The following is a 14,687-nucleotide window of genomic DNA, read 5'->3' on the forward strand; positions in this document are numbered from 1 at the left end:
AAAACAAAATATTGTTACAGCAGATATTAAAATTTTTTTAGAATAATCAGTTATTCTATCTCCATTTATCCAATTGATCTGACAATAATTTAGCAATTTTAAAAAAGCTTGTTTTTAAACTATAAATTAGGCCATAATAAAAAGTAATCTTTTGAAGTTTTTTATATTTTAAATATTATAATTATAACCTGTTTTGAGAGTTTTAATAAAAGTATTCATACATGCCTGAACATTGTAACAAATATTATTAATAAGTTTAATAATTGAGGTACTATTTAGATTTTAGTTTAAATGTCAAAGATTTTTAAAATTTCATTTGTTTCTTCATAAACATTGAATGAAATTTCCTGAATATATCATGAGTTTTCTAATCCATTGAAAATCTTACAAATAAGTCAAATGCAAATTTATTATCTGTTACTTTTTATTAAAACTATTTTATGTTGGAAACATTTTTTGTTCAGTGCCTGTAAAACTTTAGCAAAAAATATTTATTTATTGTTAAAAGTAATTTACTTTAGTTTCTTACATTAATTTCAAGAATAGTAAGCATTAAGTTTAATAATAGAAAATTTTGCAAGTATGCAGTTTTCAATAATTATATAATTTATAAAAAAATAAAATTTACCTTGCAAATATACTTAGTAGTTTACTTATAGACTATGAAAATCAGTAATACTAAGTGTTAGATTCAACTAAACTGGAATCTAAATGATTTGTTTTTAAATTAGTTTATTTTATAAGTAAGAACTTTTATTTATGAATTATAGTTTTGTTTTCTGTTTGATATTTCTGATTATTATGTTTTATTTTAATAGGTTGTTAAGCTAGGAAAAGCTAGTGAAAGTGCAAGAGAGGCAGCTGAAGAGTCAGGAAGTAAAGTATCTGAAACCCTTCTCCCTGACTATAATTTAAATCCTAATGCTCTTAGTGCACGAACTCCTCGTACACCTGCTACAAATAGAGATAGCATTTTGATGGTGAGTAATAAGCCATATTTAGGCATTACTACTAGTTGAGTTATTGAAAAAGATTTACGAAAATTGTTCGTGTTGAAAGTTTTTGTTTTAGTTAAAGGCACATTGGAGAATTTGTCCATTTAGATTTGCTATTTTTCAAATACTAGTGAAGAATTACAATCGAAATGAATGTGTTTTTGTGTTATAATCGTTACATCATCTACATGTAACACAAATGCATGTTAGTTATATCAAAAAGTCCTCCATGGAGGCTGGTTTGACCCAATGCTTGGTCTAGGAGCTTGGTCTTTGAGCTGGGTTGGGCTCAAAATTGCAAGGCTGCAGAACATTGATAGTTGTAAATTCTGCTATTTATTGTTAGCTATAAAATAAAGTATAAAATGAGTATATATTTTAAGTAATTACCTACAGTGACTTAATTGTAATTTAGAAACAATATTGATTAGCAAACAACATAGACAGTTTCAAACAACTGCTTTTATCTTGGAAGTATAGCGTTGGTGTTTTATATCTGTTCTAACATATTTTTTTAAGAAATATCTATGGCTTAATTAGCCAATAAAGTAACTCTTTTCCCTTCACGTCCTTTTCATAAACCAATAAGAGTCGAGCATGCTCTCACACCCAATAATAGCTTATGTTATTCTTTCTTTCCTTACATTTCCTTTAAACATCGTTCAATTTGTTTATTGGATTCTCTTACTTCTTGACCTCTTAAAATACCTGAAAATACAGCTAGAAATCAATTTTTAATGCTTTAATTTTACTTTTTACATTTGTAAAGTTCAAAATAATATTGTTAGTTCTGATTTATGCCCTAATTTGATTTACTATTTGACTTAAGAAGAAAAAAACTTGTTGATTTAAAAACAAATTTATAAGTTTGCTGTAATATTGATATTGTAAATTTACTTTAATTTAAGATTGTATCAAGTAGTACTGTTTATCATAGGTTACTGCCAAAGAATGTCAGAACTACCAAATCCTGATTATACTGGGAAACATAATATGGTTCATTTTAATGCATAAGACTGTCTAGATTATTTGGATTTATTGACAATATTTTAATTGCTTCTAAAGCTGAAAACGAAGATTTGTCATATTCGCAGTCTCTTTTCCCTCAATATATTAAATAATTATGGAATTTGTATAAATGTATCAAAGTGCACATTTGGAGTACAATCTATTGAATTTTTGGGATTTCTTATGTCTGGAAATGGTTTAAAACCCTTGTTACTGTAGCTATAATAATTGTAAAAAATTTCTGCGAGCCACTTTTTTCATTAAATAAAGAAAATTTTTAGGAATTTTTATAGATGGTTTGCACGTAAACCTTCTCATATCCTATCCCCAAATAAATTAGAGGATATCCAATAAAATAAATTGATTTTGTTTTGGTTTTCCGTTTCACTTTAATTCACTGCATACCTTTATTAATTTAATATAAATTTTAGTAAAATATTTTTATTTGTTGTTTTACTTATTAATTATATTTCAGTTAAAAACATTTTTGAAAAAAAGCACTCACAACAGTAACATAAAATATTGAGCCATTAGAATTTTTTTATTTATAGATGTAATTTTTTGCAGATATTTATGGATATGAATATTTCAATGAGTTATTGGATTTATTTTGTATACTTCTATTTTATTATAGGAAGCACAAAATATAATGGCTCTTACTAATGTAGATACTCCACTGAAAGGAGGCCTGAACACTCCTCTTCATGAATCTGATTTTAGTGGAGTTACTCCAAAGAGAGATACAGTGCAAACTCCCAATACTTTAATTGCAGCATCATTCAGAACTAATTCAACTGGTAATTGCTGTTATTTTTTAAAAAAAAAATTATAATTAGTTTTCTTTGTTATTTAAAGAATAATTGTAGACAACTAATGAAAGTAGTCTGACATTATTCTTCAGTTATTACAGTTAATCTAATGAAAAAATTACTTTGTAATCGAATAATTTTGATTGATTATTGTATTGCCTAGTTAGTGTGATAGACTTTGGCCTAACAGGACCTTGACCAAGGTTTGATTTCTTGTGCTATGAGCTGAATGTTTAATCAAATTGCATTTTTCTTGATCATGTCTTAGTGGTTTGGATTAATGCAAAGTTTCAGCATTGGAAAATCTCTGCTCGATTTGAAATTTATTAAATGGTTGTGTATAGGTTACGTGATTTATTTCAAAATTAATTAAAACATTTTTTAAATAATTTTATGGAAGAAACACAACCAAACTAGAAATTCATATTTGTTGTATTCGAATTTGTAAATAAGTTAACAGGGAAACAGTCACTCATTTCTATATGTAACATAAATTTATGAGTGTTTGCTTAGTTCTCTAATACAGTACAGAACCCGTTATCCGGTAATCAGAAAACCAAAAAACCATAACGAAATTCAATAAATTTTTTCGCCATTTTTAAAAAAACAAAAAAAAAAATTTTCCTTAAAAGATTTTACGATTTTTCTTTCTTTTTTTAAAGATGTTTACCTTACCATCATTTTGGAAATAATCATTTGTGTATTACTTCATCGTTTTTCTTATTTTTAAGATTATTTCCAAATTAATTTTTTTATAGTTGGGTTTAACAATAAAAAAAACTGCTTTTTGTAGCGATTCAGAAAACCAAAAAAATCAGTTATCCGGAATAGCGATGATCCCGACCATTCCGGATAATCGGTTCCCTACTGTATTTATCTTGTAAATGTTATTGACAGTTATATATTCATAAATATTTTTTAATTAAATTTTTCAAATTCGTTTTGATAACTTTTTCAGATTAAGGTTTAACTAATTCTAGTTTTAAATTGAACTTATTTTACACAATTGACTAAAGTAATTATAGTTTATAAAAAAGAATGTTCAAATCTATTTTTAATATATTTATAATTCATCATTAAAAGTTTTTATGGTGATAAAATCAAGAATGGAATTCTTGAGAGAACTATTATCATGATAAAGTCTTTAAAAATGTTTTTACATTTTGATAGTTTAAGGTAGATATATATGAAAGATCTATAAGAAAACAACAGAGAAGAAAGACAGCTTAAAAATATTTTTTGAGTGCTTATTTTTTAATTGAAGAATTTGGTTTTGCCCCCTGTTTTTCCAAATTTGAATAAAGTTTAAACTTTTATTCCGCTAAAACTGGTTATGAAAAGTTTAAATAGATTTTCTTATTTGTTTATATTTCATATTGTTGCTTAGCAGAAAAGAATTAAAGCATGTTTATATTGTTATTGTTATATGACAAATATTTTTTTTACTTTCTACAATATGTTGTTAGTCCGAAGTCATATATTTTTCATAAAAATGTTTCTTATTCGATCTTGTATTTATTTTGTAGGAACTACTCCTAATAGAACACCAGGTACAGCTAAATCTGGTAAAGAAATGACTCCTATTAACACGCCTACTCCTTTAAGAGACAAGCTTAATATTAATCCTGAAGATCACATTGGATTTGAAGATATGCTGTCTGCTAAAAATTATAAAGTATTTTAACTTTTTTAATTCTCATGTTTTATAAGATCTAACATTTTATTTGTTGACTTTTAAAATGTAGTTAATATTCTTCCACTTGTTATTAATTGTAAAATCATTTTATTACTTGATTTCATTTACTTTTTTATGCTAGTAAATGGGAATAATTCATCATATTACCTTTGCATCTTTCCATTAAGACAACTGCCTATGTGTAGTGTGTTTAAAGTAGTATGTTTAAATTTTAATAATAAATAGTATATGAAAAAAAGTTCCTTGTGACCTTTTTTTCCTTCTTCATTTTACTGTTTCATAAAATGTTTTTTTCTTTTGTAAGCAGTTAATATTAACATATGTTGTTAAATTTTGAAGACTAAAAATTCTTATAAACTATGTAGTTGAAATTTATTAGAATAACCTTTCCAAAATATATTATATGTACATATAGGTGTAGTATATTAATTGTAGACTTATGTAGTTAGACTGTTATGTATGAAATATTTTAATAATTTCATCAAACAAATATGAAAAACATTTTCTAATTTTTATGTTTGTTATTTTATATTAACATTGTTATTTTGTTTTTAATTAATGCTTAATGAAACTAATTTTTCTATTGTGTCATTCAGGCAGAAAGTAGAAATATGTTGAAGAAAGCTCTTACTGCTTTACCTGCTCCTAGAAATGATTATGAAATTGTCGTTCCTGAAGATGAGCAAAAAGAAGAAGTAAATGAACATCAAGAAGTGGCAGTAGTTCTAGATCAAGCTGATGTTGATTTATTGAAACAACAGGAACAAAAAGCTTTGTGTATGATAGTTTAGCTTTGATTATCTTACCACAATCTCAATTATCTTACTACAATATTGATTATCTTACTACTATCTGATTATATGCTACCCTTTTAAAATAAAATAATAATCTTAACATTAATATTATAATAAATAAGTTTTACTAGCTTAAATTGGTCAGTTTTGATATTTTACATTTGTAAAAGCTAAACTTATTTATGGAATGCAACCTTGAGTAAAAAAAACAAACTTGGAATTATAGTGATTGTCTTTACTTTTTTAACATCCTTATTTACTTACCAAAATCGATTATTCTTATTTAACAATATAAACAAAATATATATAAATATCTTCATAGATTTGCGGAATAGAATTAAATTAATAATTAAGCAGTTATACAGTCATACTCGATGTAACGACCCATGTGGTGCAAACCAAAACAGACTTCATAACGTGAAATTGCTGTGTTGTGACTACATTAAAATTAGTGTAAATATTAACTTACATTATAAATACTGGATTTATTTTGGCTAAGACATGCTGCACTTTTAATAGAATTATGAAACTCCAATACAGTTTTTTTTTCTTATATCAATAAAGTAAAAGTATTTAATATATAAAATACAGTTAAAGTTTTTCAAACGACTTCTTTTAATATTGTGTATAAACTTTAGGCAGTCATAAAGTGTTTTTTCTTGGTTTTGAACTTTTGCTTCACAAGAATCATGTCATGAAATTAGAATAAATTTTAGAATTACATCAAAATTTTTACTTATTGTAAAGTCAAAGTGCCTTTAAGGATCTTTAATTTAACAATTTATTCTTGCATCCACTTTGTTTAAGAAATTTAAAAGAACATTCATCCAGAGAGGGAGAGAGATAAGCTAAAATAAAAAAGAATGTGAACAAAACCACATGTTTTAACTCAAAAATGAACCACCTGTAACAACACTTTACAAAAAGAAGTGAATACAATTTTATTATAGGAATTATGTATTTTTAAAGGAAGTGGTTATTATATCCACTTCCTTTAAAAATTTTTATTTCCACTCCAAACATATCATTACACTTGATAGGAGCAGCCATTCTCATTAAAAAAGAAACATACAGCCAGAGAAAGAGCAAGGCAAACCAAAAAGAATATGAATAATACCGCATATTTAAACTAAAAATAAACCATCTTTAACAACATTAACAAAAAGGAAATACAATACGAAGTGAATAAAATTTTAATTGAACCCTTTGGGAAGAAATTTCTGATTGTTATAACATTTTATTTGTTTATATGTATATACATCATTTTATTTAGTGGCTTCATATTTTGTTCCATTATTTTATTTAGTGGAAGCAGAACGAAAGAAACAGTCAACTGCTGTCCAGAGAGATTTACCCAGACCTTCTGATGTAAATTCTAACATATTAAGACCATCCCATTGTGATCCTCCATTGACAGAATTACAAAAAGCTGAAGAATTAATAAAGCAAGAAATGTTGATTATGATGCATAATGATGCAATCAAAAATCCTATGCTACTGGGTGGCCAAGGCAAGAAAGTTATACCACCTCGTGGTAATCTAGCTCATCATCAATCATATCTTGATAGGCATCCATATGTAGAATATGGAGAGGAGGATTTGTCCACTGTTAGTATGCATTTTAACATACATTATTAATGTTTATGCTTTAGTTACCTTTTATTTTCAATTATATGCTTAACTGGGTAATTCAGAACAATTAAATCAAAACAATTTTTCAAAAATCTTGTTATTTGTGAGGAAAATGATAACTAGTAAAGATTGCTTAGATTTTAATTGACATGTCAACTGCGCTGCTTTAAGCGGAGCTTCTCTGTTCTAAAATTTTAACTAGGCTGCCCTGCACAAAGTCATTTATGCTCCGTTTTCTATGCGCAACGTCGCAGTCAGAATGTTGCTTTGGCATTGTGTTTGGAGCATTAGTGACTAATAAAATGTAACTCTCTTAAATTTTTTTATTTCTAGCGAGTGTTTACATTGCCGGTTAATTGTAAAGCATATTTTGAAATTAAAAAAACTATTTATGAATGCTGTCTAAAAAACGAACCCATTAAGTTTTTAAAGATGATTATACAAAATAATTTTCCACTTCCGAACGTTAAAAAATGTCTTGAGTCTTGCATTACTGGCAAGGCTGTCTGTTAGCCTTGATATCATGTAAAGCATTAATTCAAAACTGCTTTGTTTAGTACTCATTTTTCAACTATTTGTTTAACATGCCACAAAAAGATCTAATACCTTATTCTTAATAAAATAATTTTTTAGGCCTCTACTCTACTGAAACAAGAAATGGATGTTGTAAAAAAGGGTATGGGTCATGGTGATCTCAGTTTAGAAGCTTATACACAGGTTTGGGAAGAATGTTTAGCTCAAGTATTGTTCTTACCCAACCAAAATCGATATACCAGAGCAAATTTAGCTAGTAAGAAAGACAGAATAGAATCATTGGACAAGAGACTTGAGGTAATTATATGATGTAGATTTTTTTTTTTTTTTACAACTGATTATTATATTGTCATTATATATTATTATCATTAAGCTTAATGCGATGCTTGAATATTTTGTAATCATACATGCTTTGTGTTTAAAGCAGGAAAAAGGAAAAATTGTTTTCTATTCATATTTGAACACTAAGTTTTGTTTCATTCGTATATGAATTCAAAGTTTAAACCCTGTCTCAGGTATGTAACTCTTCCGCTATGTTGCAAAATACAGCGAATCTCAAGATTGTCGATTCATGGATTTCCTCAAATCATTAATTTATATTACAGCAAAAATTTTCTCAGCTCTTTGGACCTAAAACTTCATTTTTGTTACTTACGCAAAATTTTGTTAACAAGGCATTTATTCCACCCTTGCTAGCACCTTCTTTTCTTCTATGTTCTCATTCAAGTGCAATATTGACTTGGTTTTGCATAAATTTGTGACAGAAAAATGCAAAATTCGGATAAACTTCAAAGAAAAAAAAAATCCACAATAACTTTGACTAGAATTAAAGAACCACTGTGACAAGCACAAATGTATAAAATTGGTTGTATTAAAAGTAATTTTGAGATGGTGAATATTTAAAAGATTGTCCACTAGAAATAATGGTATTTTTCTATTTTTTTTTACCCATATTTTAATAAGTAGCAATTTTGGTGAAAATTTCTTGTTTTTAACAGTACAATTATTCATTAAATGTGAGACATTTGTCCCCTTTTTTTATTTGGTTTCAATAAGTTTGAATTAATTTTTAATGTGATGCTACGACATAGAATCTCGAATCTCGTATTTCAATAATTACTTTTCAACGCATTTAATAACATTGTGAATGTTAGTTTTTGTCTAAAAATTAGTCTTTTAAATATGTTCTATGTACAAGAGGAAAAAAAATTTAGTGCTAAAATAAGAAAACTTCACATTTAGAAAAAAATTTCTTATAATTTCTTTTTCCAGCTATCACATATCTGCTGTATACAAATACAAAATGCATTTTTCCTTAAGTCATTTTTATTTAAGAAATTATTTTTTAAATTATGGAATTTTCCATTTAAGTATCACACTTATCATTCTAAAGTTTAATTCTGGCCCATTTGTTGGACCAACCATAAACAAAAGGTTAATTGCACATTTTCTGTAATATGTTGTGAATATTGCATAGCTGCCAACTCTACTGGATTTTCCTTAAGACTACTGAATTTTGCTACTTTGTCTTAGTGTACTAGTTAAATAAAAATTCTCCTGGTTTTTGTACATTTTAGAAAATTCCCTAAGATTGAAGTTTCCTCAAAAAATCCCTATTGAGAAAGAATTTTTGTGCAGATTATTGCTTACTCGAATATTTAAATAAGTGTCACTAATAATGAAGCAATTTATAAAATTCATTTTAAGTGAATTTAGATAGTTAAAAGATCTTAACTACCTTTGATGAATTAAAATGCCTATTACTATTCAAAATTTTGCATAACATTTCAAATTCATTTAATGCGAAATCATAACTGGAAAAGATTGCAGTTTTTTTTTTTTTGATAACTATAAAATTCCCTATCTGTAAAATATTTAATATATTTTACAACAATTATAATGAAATTTATGTTACTTCGTAAAATCTACTGGATTTTTCCAATCCGTGTTAGCAGCTATGATATTGAAATAATATAAAACCTCATACTTTTTTGTTTGTGCTTTTTTAAACTCTTTAATTAAATTATTAATCAGACTAACATGTGAGTATTTACTTAAATAAAAGTTACTTAATATATTTTATGCATTATAACAAATAGCTAGAAAATAGTCAAGCTCAGTCAAAATATATTTTTGATACATTTAAATTTTTGATAGTTTTTATTCATAACTTTATGTTATAATCTCTTGACTAAACATCCTTGAAATTGCAACGAAAAAAACATAGCATGTGAAGCATTCATCATATTTGTAACAATCTGAGGCAGTGATATCTAAGAAATATTTTGAAAATCTTAAAAATTTCAAGGTATTTCATTTTGTCTTAATTTTTTTATGCTCCATGTCCGATAAGTTCCAACTTTTTTTAATATTATATTGGAGTTAGCAATGTCATTACCCTTACCTCTACAAAACGCAATAAAATGAGTTCTGTTGTTGTTAAAAATAACTAAAGAAAAGTCTATTTTTTATCATGATAAATAGCAATGAACCGATGCTGAATATTGATTCAATACTTGCATGATTTAATCTAATTGTAATTTGCAATTAAGCTGCTCCCTTCAGGTAGAAGTTTTTTAAGTCCCAAAAATGCCAAGAATCATTATTTGGAAGCAAAGAAATCGATGTTAGCTTCTACAAAGTAAAATAAGTAAGACTGAGAAAATTTCAATTTTAACTTGTTATATTTTACTCATTCCAATGTTGATAGTGAATGTCATATTAAAATGAAAATATAGCTTAATGAAGTTTTTTTTTTTTATTAAATAAAGGCTTGAACTTGGCTGTTTAGACTGGACACAAGCAAGAGCAAATAACTTTTTTGTTCCTCAATGAAATAGACACCCCACAAAAACAAATTGAAAGAAATGTTATATTCCACAAAAACAAATTGAAAGAAATGTTATATTCCGCAAAAACAAATTGAAAGATAAGGGCATTCTAATTCTTCACTAATCAATCATTATCCTCCCTTTGCTGGCCCTACAGGTGGTCCTCACAAACTATTTGTAGCTTAAAAATTTTGTGATGATTTTGTGTTTTGTTTTAAATTTCATTGCTGGTATCCAAGCTGCTTACTCGTTGCAGTCTTTTTGGTATATTTATGATCTGAAACTATAACAATATAAATTATTTCGCAATTATTTTGTGTGTGCAAGAGAGATATTATGTGTGTACTTTATTCAATTAATAATGATCTTATTAGTTACTAAGTTTTTAACTTTTCAAATACTTTGCATATTTTCTTTATTTAAAAAATGTTGACAACATCATTATAAATTTTTCTACTTTTCTGAAAATCCTTCTTAACTTAGACATTCTACTTTTTATTTTCCTTTTAGCAAAATAGAAGTCAAATGACTAAAGAAGCAAAGCGAGCTGCAAAGATTGAAAAGAAATTAAGAATACTGCTTGGTGGCTATCAAGTAAAAAGTTATTTTATATATTTACATTTAGAAAAGAATCCTAATCTATTATTATACATTTAACTTGCACACATATCTGCCTGTACTTCAGTTTCTAATTATAATGTTCTAATTATATGTATATGATGTAACAAACATGCGTCCCACTACACCTAGGTGCGCTTCTGCTCTTTTTGCCATTTATGTGTCAGACCTAGTTTCTANATCGCTACAAAAAGCCGTTTTTTTATTGTCAAACTCAACTAAAAAAAAATATTTGGAAATAATCTTAAAAAAAGGAAAAAACAGTGAATTAATGCACTAATGATAATTTCCAAAATGATGGTAAGTTAACATCTTTCAAAAAAGAAAGAAAAAACCTGAAATCTTATGAGGAAAAAAAAAAAATCTTAAGAAAAATGGCGGGAAAATGTATCGAATTTCGTTCCGGTTTTTTTGTTTTCCGGTTTTCTGATTTCCGGATAACGGGTTCTGTACTGTATATGTATATGATGTAACAAACATGCGTCCCACTACACCTAGGTGCGCTTCTGCTCTTTTTGCCATTTATGTGTCAGACCTAGTTTCTAAATCCATTTAATTTTCAGAACTATTACTTATACAGAATTTTGTAAATTTTACCTGATTTAATCAAAGTGCCCTGAGTTTGTACATATTGTTATTGAAAATTACATAAGTAATGTTTGTTTATGAAAACTTATTTAATAAGATTATAAGTAAAAAAATACAGCCAATTTAAATTTGAATTGATTGCTGATATTAAGTTCTTATATTTATTTGCTTTTATTGATTAGCAAAATTGTAAAATTTTCTCTGGTTGCTATTTCTATTTTTTCCTCCATTATGGCAGCTCTGCACTATGTTACTCAATACTATATCAAGTCAAACACTCCTTTACTTAAACCAATTTGTTAAATAACACAGCATTAGTTACAAATTTATACTTTATATAAACTGCATCATTCAAAACTTTTTAAAATTATTAAATTAACTCATCATATTTGACATTCATATAAAAAGGCCATTTTTTATGATAAAAAGTTTCTTAATTTTAATTAAAAAGAAATTCATTATGTGTTTTTCTAAATACAAGTTGATACGGTTAATTTTTGTGGTCTTTCTTTATTGTCTAGGGGTTTTTATATTGTGTGTGGTTTTTCTTAATTGTTCTTCACTATCCCTCGATACTGAAAAATTGTTCTCCAATGTAGTTATCATTTTCTAACTGATGTAATGTCGAATAATTAAACTAAAGGTGCTTGGATAGGAAAGGAAACTTTATTTAAAAGTAATTATAAAAAAGAGGTGGGAAAAAGGAAAGTTAATGTAAAACGTTATTAACTTAGAAAAATTGTTGTTGATTGTTGGTTTTTAATTTTATCTGATTTGTTCTAAGCTAGGTTTTGTAGAAAGATTAGTTTTTCCTATTTATTTTGGACAGATAAATGTAAACAAAAGCACTTTGATGTATTAAAACTTTGTGTACTAAAAAAAAAAGTTTGTTTTAAATTGAGGAAAGTAAAACATTTTACTATATTTGTACTTAAATTTCATACTGTAAGTTTGTTGTATTTCTGTGATAAGAGTATTAAAATATTTCATACGGCTTATATATCTAAGTTGATAATATTTTATTATATTTATAAAATATGTCATTTCAAAGATAGTAATTGAATAATATTTCAAGAGTATGATCCTTTTTTATTATTTTGGTTAAGATTGTTTTAAAATTTAAGCATTTAAAATAAATTTCATAAATTGTTGCATAGTAGCTCAGATTTTTTAAGTTATTAATACTTGTTGAGGTGAACAGACTTTTAGCCAGTTATATTAAACTGCAGAAGATAAATTTATATTAATCATTTTAGCATACTAAGGTCATACTTTTGCATAGTTTATTGTTTAAAATCATTCAAGTGTACAGTTTTGAAAGGAAAAAAAAAAACAATTTTGGGTTTAATATTAGTTGTAATAATACAAATAAATGCTTTATTTTCATATTAATAAAATCTTAAAAAGGAAAACTGTAATTTTCTGGAGTAGTTATTTATGATTAGCATTAAATACAATTCAGCTCTAAAATTTAAGAAATATATATATAAAAAGAACGAATGTGTCTTAATAAATTTACATAATTGTAATTAATGCATTTAAAATTGTCCTTATTAACTTGATTAATTTAAATTATTTTTTTAAATTAAAAATTGTTGATGAAAAATTAATTGTAAGACCAATATCGTTTCTCACGTAGTAGACATAGAAGCTCTATTTGTATAGTGTTTAACACTGTAACATTATTTATGTATTACTATTAAGTATTATGTATATCTAGTATCTATTAAGTAATACTATTATGTATTACGTACACTATATTTATGTATTTTTTTCATTTTAGAACCGATATCAGGCGTTAATGAAACAACACCAAGATTTAGTTGAGCAGGTAGAGCAAACTCACTTGGAGTTAAACACTTTTAAAACTCTTCAAGAGTTGGAAAGTTTAGCCATTACTAAAAGGGTTGAGGTAAGTTATAAATTACTAAAATATTTATTTTGTTTTATGTAGCTACTTCTATTTTTTTTTTTAAACCAAAGTTGGACACACTGTTATAGTTCTGATTAAATCAGTAATTTTGTTTAAATCAATATTTTGATTAAAGGAAATTCCGAAGATTTGAGAATTGTATGAATTTAGTAACAAATGAAATTTATCAATAATTTTTATTTTTTGTGTAGCCTGTTAATTAAATTCACACTGAGCACCTGGCTATGTTATTGTGTGATATAATTATTTTTATACATTAGTTGATAAATATCATTCATTATTCTTTCATAGTAAAAGTCTGTAACATTTATGTTAAGTTGAATCAATAATATTTACAAAATAATCATGATTACATTTTTATAAAACTAAAGTCTTTTCTTTTTACATACTTCAATAAAATTTAAACATGCCTTTTTTTTATTTTTAAGTTTAAGATAATGTGAAAAATTGTTTTGATATTCATTTTAGAGCATGAATTTTTAAGCAGAAAGAAATTCATAATGAGTTGCCATTATTTCTGAAGTAAATGACATTAAAATACTTAATGATTAAACACTTGAAATATGTTTTGCTAATTATTAAAATAGTTTCAAAATTATCATGTACCTTTTTATTTTTAAATGAGCAAATTTATATTTGCATGCAAAGATACATGAGTAATTAGTGTGTATGTGTAACATTTGTGAAAATTGTAACATTGGCTAAAATATTGGAGGTGCTACCATTTTCAGACTATCTACCTCCAATTTATTTTGTCGATACTCAGTTGTGTTTCAGTATATTTTTTATTTAAAATCATACATTTTTGTCTTTAATAGTCTCTGACTGAAGATGTGAATAGACAAGTTGAAAGAGAAAGCATGTTACAGAATAAATATGAGACACTTCTTCATACCAAAGAAAAATTAGATATTCATATACAAAGCAAATCTTCTGATACTCCATGCGTTACTGTAACTTGATGTATTTCATGAATCTTTGCAAAAAAGTAATTTGTAAATATTTGCTTGAAACAGTTCTTTTCTATTGACACCACTTTTATAAATGGTTATGTCAATGAGTGCTAAAAAACATGCTAAATTTTCCTGGTTTAATAAACTCTTATAATTTCATTACATGTTGTAACTCCAAATGCGTGTTTATTTTAGACAAAATGATATGATTATCATTCATAGTTGAGTTTCATTAGGTCATAATTTGTTCTTTCAATGTCATTATTAAAATGGTTAATAAATGCATAAAGTTGTTA

General features: G+C 26.1%; 1 protein-coding gene across 2 annotated transcripts in view; it reads left to right on the top strand.

Moving 5' to 3' along the window:
• Positions 1-14,687, top strand: part of LOC107454891 (cell division cycle protein 21) — a 32,220-nt gene extending 17,533 nt beyond the window's left edge. For both annotated transcript variants that reach the window (XM_043044006.2, XM_043044005.2), the window contains exons 7-15: positions 819-980; positions 2,638-2,800; positions 4,339-4,487; positions 5,105-5,285; positions 6,609-6,910; positions 7,568-7,765; positions 10,810-10,893; positions 13,289-13,417; positions 14,257-14,687. In XM_043044006.2, the coding sequence (XP_042899940.1) occupies positions 819-980; positions 2,638-2,800; positions 4,339-4,487; positions 5,105-5,285; positions 6,609-6,910; positions 7,568-7,765; positions 10,810-10,893; positions 13,289-13,417; positions 14,257-14,400 (1,512 nt within the window). In that variant the 3' untranslated portion in view covers positions 14,401-14,687. The remainder of the gene's footprint in view (positions 1-818; positions 981-2,637; positions 2,801-4,338; positions 4,488-5,104; positions 5,286-6,608; positions 6,911-7,567; positions 7,766-10,809; positions 10,894-13,288; positions 13,418-14,256) is intronic.

Source organism: Parasteatoda tepidariorum, chromosome 5 (genome assembly GCF_043381705.1).
Source record: "Parasteatoda tepidariorum isolate YZ-2023 chromosome 5, CAS_Ptep_4.0, whole genome shotgun sequence".
Classification (NCBI taxonomy): Eukaryota; Metazoa; Arthropoda; class Arachnida; order Araneae; family Theridiidae; genus Parasteatoda; species Parasteatoda tepidariorum.